Here is a 13,698-nt window from a genome sequence, read left to right as displayed (position 1 = left end):
AAGTTCACAGTTTTTATGATAAAACTATAAAGTGCCCCACTGGCACGAGTTTAATTATAAATTTTTTCTAGAAGAAGTTTAGGACTCATCTATGTGTTAACCAATGTATCATATGAGTATTTCTAAGTTTAGAATTTTTATAAATTTTCTTTTTTAAATATTTTCTTAAAACATTCAAAATCATCTAAATGTTATTTATTTTTTCATATCTAATTTGTATTGAACTGACTGAACAAACTAGTAACTTCAAAAATTACACACAACTTACAAAATATGTAATTATCAAAAGTTCTCCATCAAAGAGTTTTTACTGCTATCTTCGTATGTGTTCTTGTATTTTTTCAAGTATCAGTTATTAAAAAATTTAAATATTTTAAAAGTAAACAAAAAAGTCTTTATGATTAGTATTTCTTTGAAGAACAAACTTTTTTATAATGGAAATTAATATAATTATTTTAAAAAACTAATTTACGTCACTTTAAATTCAATTTTAAATTTTTATATTTTTCCTTAGTGTATTCAGGCTTTCTTTCGTTTTTGTTGTTTGCTTCCACTTGATTGGCATATTTGAAATAAATTCAACTTAAATTAATGTTGAACAAAACTATTAAAAAAAACTTAACATACAATTTCTGCTTCATCTTCTTCCTCATCATCATCTTCAACATCAACTTCGTCTTCTGCTTGACGACTCACCTGCTTATGCTGATACCACAATTTTGGCACAAATATCAAACCCAACGCCATGGTGTTGGTCAATAGCGAACGTAGAAAAAGCGCTAGGAAAATAGCACTGGGACTCATTTCGGGCAAATAGAAGAAGCGCAGCACATAGAACGTTGTCGACACAAGAAATTCAATGACCAATGTCGCAACGAGAAATTGCCTTTCCTGAAAAAAAAAATCAAAAATGCCATATAATTGTTTCAATATTGAAATACTTGCAGAGCAAACTCACTCTAAATTGTGTGTTGGCATTACGACTGGCGAAGGCCAAATGCAGTCCAAAGCAAATTATCAGAACCTCGCTGACTTGCGTCACATATTCCCACTTGAGTGGCAGACAAGTGTTGGTACGTTGCTCACGCAATGAACCCAACTGTGACACTTGAATCAAATCCAGCGCTGCGGCAGTGAAGGCGGCCATATAGCAGATGACTGCAAATATCATGGTGCCCAAATATTTGAGTAGATCGATGTCTCGCAGTACCCAGCGATGTGCTTTGCGCGTTCTGAAGTCGATCAGATGACGATAGAGTTTCAGTATGATGGCGCCGTAGCAGGTTACGAAGCCGACTTCGCGCAGCCACGGTTCAAGTAAGCAGCGTTCGGTGCTGGCGGGAAAAAAGTGGACGGCAACCTAGAAAGAGCCGAGGGAGCAAGGGTGAGGGAAGTGACAATCAGTTTGCGAGTTAAGCTCAAAGTTGAGGTGCCATAACCATAACCATATAATCTGCTGATCGAACAAACGTATGGACTACTCTGTAATCGATTAGAGGTGACATGCTAAATATATTGTCTTAGGCATAGCCGTAACCGTACAGACCAATTGAATTTCGGTTTTTCGCCGTAACCTTAATCAGCTGATTGTTGATTTGCTTCATTGTGGTATATGTATAATGCCACTATTTTAATGAATAAATTACGAATTTTCTCGTCACCGCTTCTGTATTTTTTTTAGTTTCTGCATGACACCAATAATACATGACAGTAAATATCGTTATGGTTAATACTATGGTTTAGTTTATGGCATTATGGTATGGTACCTCTAATTTAACTTTTATGAAAGCGCTTCTGGAACTTAAAACAATTTAGAAGGTGCAAAATTAGGAAAAGAAAAACAAATTTAATAATAAAATCCGTATCATGTGTCTTATGCGTAAAATGAGATTGTGGATATGTTAAATTTTTAGAATGTATGAAAATGTATTAACTCACTCTCAAATATTTTTTTTGGGAATTTAATTTCATAAGTACGAGTTAGCAAAAAGGCGTTAAGCAAAACGGCCCTATATGTTAGACATAAGGTACACACACCTGAGGTGTTCATTTAATGACCAGTGTAAGTGTACTTATATATGTGTATACATATGTATGTACATATTTATAACATATGTAGGTTAAGGTAGGCAGCGCAATGAGACATAAAAATGTCGTAAGTGAATTTGCAAAACTTCAGTCAACTCTACGCAACGCCACTCCTGTCTCACTTTTGCTCTCGGTGGGACGCATTAATCTCCATATAGCAATTATGTACCAATGGGCAAAGGCTATCAAATCACAAACGTGCACGTGGAATGATGACTAACTAAGCAGTTAAGTTTATTTATTTTTCGTGCTTTTTTACTTTCGCATTGCGTGAGTAAATGCGTTCATGGGACACTGAGGTAAATAAATAATGCAGCATGTCTAGAGTGCCAAATGCCACAACGCACACTTCTGGAATTGTTTTGCAAAAATGTGTATTGAAGGTGAATATGGGCAATGGGAATCTTTTATTGGTCAGTGAAAGTACCATAAAGATGGAGTGACAATTAAGGAGAGAGTGGAAGTGAAAAACGTAAACTTTGCGTGCCAGTGCAGCGGTGAACTTAAACTCGACGTTTGTACGAATAACATTAACCATATCGCAATGGAATTTATGAGCAATGTAAATGCAATAAATAAGTTGACTGTTATTAGAATTTCATTTATTTTTATTATTGATAAAATATTTACGAGTATTGTGTTACAGATAACTAACTTACCGATGCATAAAGTAATATAATTCCCAATAAAATTGTTTCCAGCACTGTCCACATACCCGAGGCGATCGCCTATAAAAATTGAAAAATTTAATTTGAATGAATGTTTCGTTTTACTCTGGTTTAGTTTTAGAACTCTATAATATGCACTAAATTACAATATATATTAGGTACTAAAGCGATATTAAGTGGTAAGGCCGCTCTGACCAAAGGAAATTAAAACGGTTACAAATATATTAATTTCTCCGTGAGACAGTTTTCCCCAGACACCTCTTCATGCTGAGTGTGGTAACTCAAACAGTATTCAATCAATTTACCTAAAAACTGGCACCGATCCTATTAAAAAACTTTTCTTATTTTCAATAAGTCATTATTTTCTGGTAAATTCACTGATGCTTGGCCACTCGTTTCTATAACTCCTATATTCAAAAGCGGCGATAAGAGTGATATATTTAATTCCAGACCTATCTTGAAGCTATCTATGCTCTTATGCTGTATCTAAGCTCTTTGAATGCGTCATCAAAGACAAAGTACAATATATTGCTCAGTTAAGAGATCAATTTGCCCAAATCAACACGGATTTGTATCGGGTCATTCTACATTTACAAATCTAGCTGCCTTTAGTGAGTATTCCATCTCAGCATTCCCTTCCTTAAATCGTATTTGAATCGAAGGCGGCGCATTGTCACATTCGGTGATGTTTAAAGTGAACCTCTTTTCGCAACTCCTGGCGTACCATAAGATAGCATTCTTTGTTCATTGCTGTTTATTATGTTTATAAATGACATTGGATCTTGCTTTTCGTTTGCCAACTTTCTATTATAAGCCGACGATCTGAAGATTTATTCAGTCATTAAGAATAATGCAGATATGATGAAAAACTCCAACCCGAACTAGATGAATTATATTCTAGGACCTTGAGATCATACCTTTAAATATTAAAAAATGCATCTTCTTTTTTCAAAATCACGCCTCTTATTAAAAACCCAGTACAGCTTCTCTGGAGGTAATTTGCAATTTAAGGATTCTGTGATATTAAATTTTCAATCATTAGCCATATTGGTTTTGTGCGGCGAAATATGTAGCACTTATACCTCTCTATACCTCGCATCTGGTGTATGCTGCATGATATAGCGCCATTTCAATCAATTCCATATTGATAGGATAGAGCGCGTGCGGAGTGTATTTAAGGTGCGCATCTCGATGCTTTCCACGAATGAAGGAATCTATTGTTTTACGCCGCCTCCGAACGGCAGGCCAGTTGAAGAGCTTTTTCATAACAAAAATACGCTCGGAGGTTTTTCAATGCCTGCCAAGGGGCAACCGCTATTAGAAAAAACGTGTTCTATCTATTGGTAGCTCATGCCTGGGGTTTCATCAACCTATTTCGCTACGGTGACCGTTACAATACTCCAATAAAGTTAAAAATTTGTTAAAGCAGCGTGGGACTTGAAGCGTTTCCATGCCAAATGATCTAAGTGTTTTGATCATTTTTTCTGAAAATCGGTTTATTTGGGTTATTCTTCTTACTCTTACTCTTATTCTCACTCTTTTTTTATTCTTATTCACATCTTATCATCATACTCTTATTTCTTCTTATCTTCTACTAATTCTTATAATTATGTCTATCTTTATCCTCCTCCTGAGCTTTCTCCATAACGCTATAGTACATTCGTATATTATTCTCATATGGTTCTTTACTTCTTTACTCTCGACTTTACTTCTATGTATGTTTTTAATGAACATCCCTCAAAATTTGCTTACCTTACACTTCCTTTGCCGGAATACAATCACACTCAATACTATACAGCAAAGCATACACGCACCCAAAATCGATCCCACAGATACATTCAATAAGCTCTCCACTGACACTATTTCGGGTGGCTCTCCCAACAAACAGACGCCATACTGATCACACGTTGAACAGCCATCCGGACAGGGTATACACGAATAATTGCTATATCCCTCAGATGTTTCGACAATGTCACCACGAAAACCTTGGAGAGTTGAGTTGGGCAAGTAAAAAGATTCGCGACAGATGCAGGTGTAGACATCTCTCGTTGCCGCCGGTTTATTTTCGGTAAGCAAACAAAATGTGGTATTGCGATCGCAACTGTTGAAAAAAAAATAGAAAAAAATTTCGTATAAGTGCATATAAGTACTTTTAATATATATAATTAGTTAAAGGTGTCTTAGATTTCATAATTATAAATAATTTTTTCAAATCATTGATTGTGATAAAAAAGATAAATTTACCCATGTTTTCGTCCGAAGACTTCCTCCAACCCATCATTGCAGACATCTTCGTCAGCGGCGATTAATGCGGCAGCAGCAATTCTAAAAATTATATAATACACGATTTTAAATGTTTTAAATTAAAGAGAGAAGAAACAGACGGTTTTACGGCAAGCCTATTTATTAGTTTAAAGTATTTTCAATATGTGATGACACTATCCGATTCGCTAGCCTAAGCGAGTTGTGATTTCATTTATACCGACAAATTGAATGCAAACATTTTAACTAACATTTCTGAAAAGCCCCTCTGAAAATTCAAGAATTCCTTTTGCTTTAACTCACTTTATTTTATTTTCACTAAACGTAATGCGAAACGGCCACAACCAACGTCCTTTCAGTACATTGCAATCTCTAAATGGCGCGCCCCATTCCTGTGTGCCTTCGGTGCTGTTCCACGCCACACCTAACTCACGCCAATAGGAACCAAGAAATGCTTTATTGTTTGCCTGATGCGGTGGTATCTGCAGCAGAAATGAAGTTTAAACTGAAGTTCAAGTGGGTATTGAAATTCTTCTACTCACCGTTACATCATCCCTGAACTTGACCACAACCGTTTGTATACTCGGCGCTGCAATAGCGAACGCCAAGAGATTCTCATCCTCATTCAGAGCATAGCTGGCAATGCCATTGGCACGGCGCTGCAACTCTTCCCGCAACTCTGTAGTGATAGCCTGCTGTGTTGATGGGCCGGAGCTGCCAAATTTACTCACTATAAATTCGGTGAATTGGTGGGCGGCATCTTGGGCTATGTCGGAGAAATCAAAGAACTACAAGTAAAAAAGTTAAAAGACGAATGCAAATTATTCAAATAACTTTGCAATAAGATTAAGAAAACGCGTGTTCTTGACCAGGTCAGATATAGATTTCAGATAAAAGGAATCCCTAACAATATCACACAATTCAGAGAAACAATTGACGTGACTTACGGAGCTTTGGAAGTGTGTTTGGACCACTTGCGCTGATAATTGATAGCTCGGGGAGCAATTTTTGGGACGTTCATGGGCAGTTTTCCGATTCCAATGTAGTTTATTAGCACAGACGCCGAGATGAAAAAATTTCCGGTCAAAAAATATTATTTTCCGACGAAAAATCTTTATTGACACGTAATATGAAAGCGGAGATTTGAGTATCAGTGTCCCAGCATTTTTCAGGTCTTGCACCTAAGGAACACACGGAAAGCGCCTTGTCCGTATTGGAAGATGATGCAAAGCAAAACAAGGAAATTGCAAGAGGCGGGAGGAAAGAAAATCTTCTGAGGTCCGGAGTAAGAGGCGATAGCGAAGATAACCATCGCCTGCCTTTAATTGCTGAATCAAAGGAAATTTATAATCTGAGGTCTGTGATATTTGTGCACAATTATTACAAATCTGGTGAATGAAATGTTAGACTCTTGGCTATAGCACTAAAATTTTCGTTAACATGCATCGTATCGCAACAAAAAGGTGAGAGTTGTGCCAAATATGGAAGTTGTGTGTTACGAAGTTTTGAGTTTTCAAGATCGTTATGGAATGCAATACAGGCATAGACAAATATTACGTGACCTTGCCGATTTTTCTCATAAAATAAAACGAGCGAAACCATCCACATTTTAATGTTCAATTTCTTTTATCGTTTGATTTATAAAATTATATTAGATTTTAAACAAACTCCTTGAGTAATTTTTTTATATTTTTGAATGCAATAGGTGAATTTTCTATACCTAACACGATTACTTAATGGCATGGAATATAAAAATACGCAAGAGTATGAGAGTTCTTACATTGCACGACTCTAAGTGCCGATTTACACACGGAGACATCTGGAAGGGAAACACTGAAAATTCTCTTTTCATGTTCTATTCGCGTTCACACGGGCAAAATTGTTTTCGGCAACATTTTAATATTTAATACTTTAGAATCTTTTGGTTCGGATATATTCTACAACCTGGTAAAATGTAAAGCGGAGAACGTTCGTCAACCGTTTCTTAAATATTTTAATGAATAATGCAAACTGGTTAAATAAAAATTAATTTGTTGGTTTTTTTTTATACATTTTTGTACTGGGAAAAATTAGAATTCAACATAGGTCTGTCCCATAACTTTTTTAAATTATACCTACTTTACTAAGAAAAATAATCCTGCATTTCCCAAGCAGCGTTTGGATGTTTGCCATCGTTTATATCTTCCGTTTGCTTGAAAACCAACACAGAACTCAGAACTTTTTCCTACAAAAGAAGAAAACGAATGAAGCAATTGTCTAAAATTGCTTTAAGATTGGAAATACGAATAAGAAGAGCAAAGCATGTCGCCAGTACGGGAGACAAATTCCCTTCTCTCTTCCGCGGCCGTCCTTCGCCATCGAATAAAATGTTTCCCTTCCAAATGTTTCCCTGTGTAAATGGGCACTAAGTTACAATAAAAGAATAACCACAAACAATTGATAGAGGGTCGCATGGCCGCCATGCCACAATTCACAGCATGAAAACGTAAATGAGGTTCGCTGTTGCTTACTTTGGGGATTCCATATTAAGTAATCCAAGTATTTTAGATATTGTCATCTATTATTCTATAAAATGTGTTATTTGTTAGTTTTAAGAAGCAAACAGAAAATCTTTGAGATTTATTCAATGTTGAAAATTTATTTATTTTATTTATCAAACACACAACCAAAAGTTATTTTACAGTGTTTGAACTTACGAATATATTCGAAAGTATAAAGTTATGACAATTTTAAACACTTCAACTTTAGGAAGTCATCAAATGGTACGGAAAATATTACAGATATATGCGCGTGGCGTTTTATAAAAAAACATATCTCACTATTTTGGTATAGAATTTATTAAAGTGAAATACATATCAACGGTTCTTTTAAACATTTTTATGTTAAGCTGTATTTTTTATTATAGAATTTTAGAATTCTTTAAAGTGAAATACACTTTCGGGTTTTTAAACATTTTTACGTTATGTTTAACGCTTTATGTTTTATTTTGTTTTTTTTTTTTTTGATTTATTTTAATTTGTTTAGGATTTATTTTAGATTTTTTAAAATTTTTTGGGTGATTGTGCTCAGCACTCCCTGCCAGTTTCATAATGGGAACCCTATAAATTTTCGAGTCATATTCAAATACATACAGCGAATCATACTGCCCTAGTATATTTGAAGTTGTATTTGAACCTTTGCATTTGAAATGAGTAACCTAATTACAATAAAAAACAAGGAATATGGAATATTTACTGCAATAGGTAAATGACGTCGCGTCCTTTAATGGTTTTGAAACAAGAAAATGAAATCGGACCTGAGTTGAGACAGAAATTAAAACCGATTTTGCGGAAGCAAACGGTTCAAAGAGAGAAAATTAGATCCAAACATTTAACATTAAGACTTACAAATATTTACAGAACATATTTATTCTACGCACACATCTAAATAAAAATAGTATACGTCTTTGCTGGGTAGCTAAGCATCGAAATTTTTTCTAAATATAACTCCTGATTCAATTTTACTTTGACTTGGCACGTGGGTGCCTTCTGTTTGTTTGTGTATATGAAGTGGCTGCCAGTTGGAAGCCCTAAATTTAATGTGAATTTAACACGAGACTAGGCCACTACAAAATCATTCATTGCTCACTTTGAAATACTAAAAGTAGGAGAAAAATGGGGAAATTTTCATAGCACATTTTGTCAAATTTGTATGTATGCATACCAACAAAATATTATTTTATGAGAGTTTTTCTTTTGTAGAGAAGTCACCACTCCACCCACTCCACCCACTCATACGAGTATACCTTTTTCAATGGCGTGGTGTGCATGTATGTGCATATGTACTTATAGATATACGCATATACATATGTACGCTCTCATTCCAGGTATCTTGATAACTCACTCAACCAGATTCAATAGAAACTACCTTTCTTTACGGCAATATTGTTATTTTACAAAACCGGCACACGCACAACCATAAAGGTTATGTGCTGTTATAAATAATTTAATGGATACAAAGTTAAATGCTTGAATGAGACGACGAAAGCATGGCTGATTGTGGGAAAGGCGTCTATCAATAAATAAATATAATGCAGTGAGAAGTCAATGTTTTAAAGTGGTGATATATATTAGACAGTGTCGGTCGGCTTACAATAAAAAATATTGGAAAGGTCCTTGTATTTAAAGCTTAAAAGGACCCGGTGGTCTAGAAATTTCAAAAAAATTGATTTTTTGTTTTTTTCGAATCTTAAGAATATACTGTGATATTTTCATGTGGAAATTCCAAATATTATATTATAGTTCTACAGCACATTAACTAGGTAGAGAGCAGCCCGCGCACTCCTGTACCCCAAACTTTAAATTTATTTATCTCGAAACGACTTTTTTCGGCCTGGTGTTGTCAAAAAAAAAAAATATATTATATATATTCAACCGAATCGTCTGAAATTTTAAATGTTGTTCACAACATCAATGGCTATCACTCGTGCTAGAATCATATAATTATTTTAATTATTTCGTATTTTTTTGATTGAAAGACTGAGAAAAAATCCGATTTTTATAGTGTCAAATTCAAAACCGCGCCATTTTGTCAATTTTTTTTTATTGTAGTAGCGGGACATAGTTACATAGTTACAGCGATTAATTATTTTTTTTTTTTGTTTTTGTGTTTCAGATAAATAGAAGAGTCAAAATGGACAACACCGTGCAGGTCCAATTTATCGGGAGGATTAACCTCAGCGCTATTTTTAAAATTATTAAAATTAAAAAGAAATAATTTGTTTTTAATTTTTTTTTATTGTAAAAAAAACTCCTGAAAATACCCTAAATTTTCGAGCTCTAGACCACCGGGGCCCCTTAAGTTGAAAGAATTTCGGCAACGCTGTGCACTGCTTAGCCAGTTCATTTCGAATCGCTCTATATTCAACTGCCACTTTGGATGGAGTACTCTGGCAGAAATACACCTGGAGGCTTGCCATTGGCGGCCGAGAGGCGACCGCTATCATTTGTTGTTTCTTGCATACAGTCGCTGTAGTCGAATGGATTTGTGCATGAAACCGTTAATGCAATCGTTCGATTTTTCATCTTCTTAACCTATTCCCATTTTTCTGTTTCGCCTTTATCTCTGTAGTGGTATCATGATTGAGAATTTAAAGCTTCAAAATAAAAGAAAAATAATAAAAATTATAACAAGCGCCTTTTAGCAGGCAATGGGAAACCTCAAAGTGAAACTGTGACGAATAAAATCCTAAAAGTGGTTAAACAGCTTTGAACTATTGTTCAAAGATAACTAAATAATTTTCTTAGCTCAAAGCAGCATAAAATGATGTCACCATTATTCTTTTGAGTATGAATAGTATAAAGTTGTAGTAGTAGATACGAGTCATGGCGATATAGAAAATGTATGCGTAATTTATAATTTATGAACTACACACAGGTATATTAAATATTTCAAACATTTGTACTAAGTCCGTTTTGAAATAATCCATCATCGTTTGTGTTTTTAGAACGAATGACATCAATCAAAAAGCCTTACAACTAGAGTACCAATGGTTATTGAACTATACACAAGCAAATTCATATAAACATACATATTATAGTAAGTAAAAATTAATTTGTACATATGTATTTATCTTATGTAAGCATTTACAATAAAAACAACAACAAACATTTGTACACCCATGGACAAGAGCCAAATAACAAAAGTAAATAGCCACAAAACCACTAAAGCATGAAGGCAAACGAAAGCGCGTACATGGCAGCAGCAGCACAGAATTTGCAGCCGAGGAGGTAATAAAATGTCCGTATTTAATCGGGGTAATATTCGTGTTAGTGGCGAGCGTGGAGAGTGGGATTGATGGCATTGGTGAGTAAGCAAATACCTTGCATGCATGAGTGATTTACATACGTACATAACATCGCATACCAAAGCATAGTTATGGCGCATGTGAACATATTTTGTTAGTAGAAGGAGCAAAGGAAAAATGTTGTGTGCATACGTACACATAACACATATACATACCATATATATATATATATGTATATATATATAAGGAAGTACAGAACAAATACAATAAAAACATAAGTAAATGATAATACTCGTATGCATTGAAATGAAAACATAGCGCAACAGCAGAAGCAGCAATCGCAAAATGAACAAGAGCGCAACATAAATAACGCAACGGACAATCGAAAAATCACAATAAAAAGAATACAGATAAAAAACTAAAACAAAAAATCCTTCAACTTTATTAGGAGTAGCGCCATTGAGTGCTTTCAACCAGCCAAAATATACATCAATACGTAAACATAATTTTTTTCTTGTACCTGTACGAATTCTGAGCATTAAGTGTGTATTGGAACATTTGTGGAACAACATCAAGACGCACACCACAAATAGGAGGAGGAGCTCGGCCAAACACCCAAAAATGATGTACGCGTCAATATATATGTATATAGATATATGAGTGTGCATTGGTAGCACATAACGGTGTTTTTATAGTTGGTTAAAGTGCAGATGAAAAAACACTAAGCGTGGTGGTGCTTTAGTTGAAGGGTGTGCATTATGAATGCATTACAAGTGCAGAAAACATTAGTCAGCACTTGTGCAGAAGGCAACACAGCGAGGTTACGTATAAATACTATGTGCACACCGTCGCAAAATAATGTCCGATACTTATGTACATATGTACATATACATACGTATTTATACAATTTTATGACTTTTTTCGTTATTTACTTGAATCTCTGCAGTCGGGATACGTTCTTAACACTTCGTAATTAAGTTTAAAATTTAATGCCATGCCATGTGCAGCGATTTTATAATAAAACCCGTAAATTTTCAATGAATAAAAATGGGAGAAATGCGTTAAAACTATCATCAATGCCTTTTTAATCACATACTTAAATGCAGTTATGTTAACAGCAATTATCATAAAATAGTTGAGCCGAACCGCAACCAATCCTACCCAGTACGCATCAATTATGAATCGATTAATGATTTAAGCATATCAGTGCAAATGCAATGATCTTAAGTTGACAATAAAAATAAATTTTAGTTAAAAAAATTTGAAAAATGTGTAAAGTAATATTTGTGGTGTGCGTCTAGATATTGTTCCACAAATGGAGGGACCAGTGAAAGTAGGTGCAAGAAACCCATTTGAGAGTAAAAAAAAAGTACGAGCAAGCGATAAGATTGAATGAAGAGCCCTAACTGTTCCTTTTTGTTTTTATTTTCACCGATATATTTTCGGGCAAAAACCAAAGTTCAAATTGACTCGAAAATGAAAGTTAAGATTTGACTCTTGTTTTTTCAGTCAAATATAAAAGTTGAAATCTGCCTCTTATTTTCTCGATCAAATGCAAAAGTAAAAATCTGACCTTCATATTTTCGGTTACAATTTCGTTTGTTTTTTTCCAGTAAAAAATAAATTTAAAAAATGTATAAAATCCCGAAAAGGGGAATGTAACACCAGAGGGAGCATTCCATGGTTCGTACGGGATAGATTGTACGAATTTTTACAGTTTACAACCTTAATTATAGACAAACCATAACTTCTTAAACCCAGTTATTAAGTGCACAAATACTGTGTGGTAGTTTCCTAAACGAAACCTATAAACGTGTTTGAAAATATTCGCATATCTTTGCAAAATCAAAAAAAAATGTATATGTTCGTACGGGACAGCTCCAATCTACCACTACTCTGAGTTATAGTGCATTAAGTCAAATTTCAGCAAAACTAATAATATTAACAAGAAAACGAAAATGACATTTGATTGTGATTATATTAGAGTTTATTAACACAATAAAAACATTTAAAACATATTTAGTTTAAATGACTTATAGTGTAAAAATGAAAATGTTCGTACGGGACAAATTGTGTTCGTACGGGACGCGTACGAAATTCAGCTCTTAAATTTTGATTTTAACGTTCTCTAAAGGGAAAATTTGATGCTGTTGTTATCTTGAGCATGGCTTTTACACGTAACTTCGCGCCCATATGCTAATATTTCGTGAAATTTGGATATTCCGGGTATAGGCTTGGACGATTCCCAGAGACGAACATCCCGAATTTTGTCAGCTATTTCGGATGCAGAAATATAAAAAATGCATGTTGAGGGAACTAATGTGGCAGCAACTTTTGCGAAATCATTCGCGTTTTGGATTACAGTATTGCTTCCTTGGCTACGGGCTTTTTGATTAACAAGTCTTTTTATATTGCCACCGACTCCGTCTACAACTCCCTTACCATGGGAAGTGGCAAAATACTTCCATTCAAATTGTTTCCCATATCTTTCAGAGAGATATACCAATAATGAGACCATATAACGATTTTTGAATTCAGAAGAAGGACCATCACTCCATATAACTTCTTTAATTCTTTCGCCATGATCTGCTGCAAAAATTTTATCATACAAATATGTCACGAATGCGAATATACTGTCTTTATCTTTTTGCTTTGTATCAGAGCATATCACAAAAGTTTTACATTGTGCCATGAAAAATGAAGCAGCGGTAAAAAGAGTAACACTTTCCCTGCTCCATAAAGCTGACTGCACCTCGTTTTGATATGCGCAAGAATAAGACATAGCAAAATCAATTTGAAGTATTCTTGCATGTTCATTATTTTTATCGCTTTGGAATGCTTGTGCTTGTACTCTTTTTATATTTATGTGATACATGACATATGGTAAGTCGGATA

The 13,698-nt window shown here is 34.6% G+C and overlaps 1 protein-coding gene across 2 annotated transcripts in view; it reads right to left on the bottom strand.

The window, feature by feature from the left end:
- LOC129247182 (probable G-protein coupled receptor 158) overlaps window positions 1–13,698 on the bottom strand; it is a 146,146-nt gene that overhangs the window by 12,911 nt on the left and 119,537 nt on the right. For both annotated transcript variants that reach the window (XM_054886174.1, XM_054886175.1), the window contains 7 exons: window positions 5,561–5,806; window positions 5,322–5,500; window positions 5,001–5,081; window positions 4,509–4,857; window positions 2,748–2,816; window positions 959–1,360; window positions 697–891 (listed from right to left, as the gene is read on the bottom strand). In XM_054886174.1, coding sequence (XP_054742149.1) covers window positions 697–891; window positions 959–1,360; window positions 2,748–2,816; window positions 4,509–4,857; window positions 5,001–5,081; window positions 5,322–5,500; window positions 5,561–5,806 — 1,521 coding nt within the window. The remainder of the gene's footprint in view (window positions 1–696; window positions 892–958; window positions 1,361–2,747; window positions 2,817–4,508; window positions 4,858–5,000; window positions 5,082–5,321; window positions 5,501–5,560; window positions 5,807–13,698) is intronic.

Source organism: Anastrepha obliqua, chromosome 5 (assembly GCF_027943255.1).
Source record: "Anastrepha obliqua isolate idAnaObli1 chromosome 5, idAnaObli1_1.0, whole genome shotgun sequence".
In the NCBI taxonomy this organism is placed as follows: domain Eukaryota; kingdom Metazoa; phylum Arthropoda; class Insecta; order Diptera; family Tephritidae; genus Anastrepha; species Anastrepha obliqua.
Note: the sequence above shows the minus strand (reverse complement) of the source record. Positions and strands in the feature narration are given on the sequence as shown.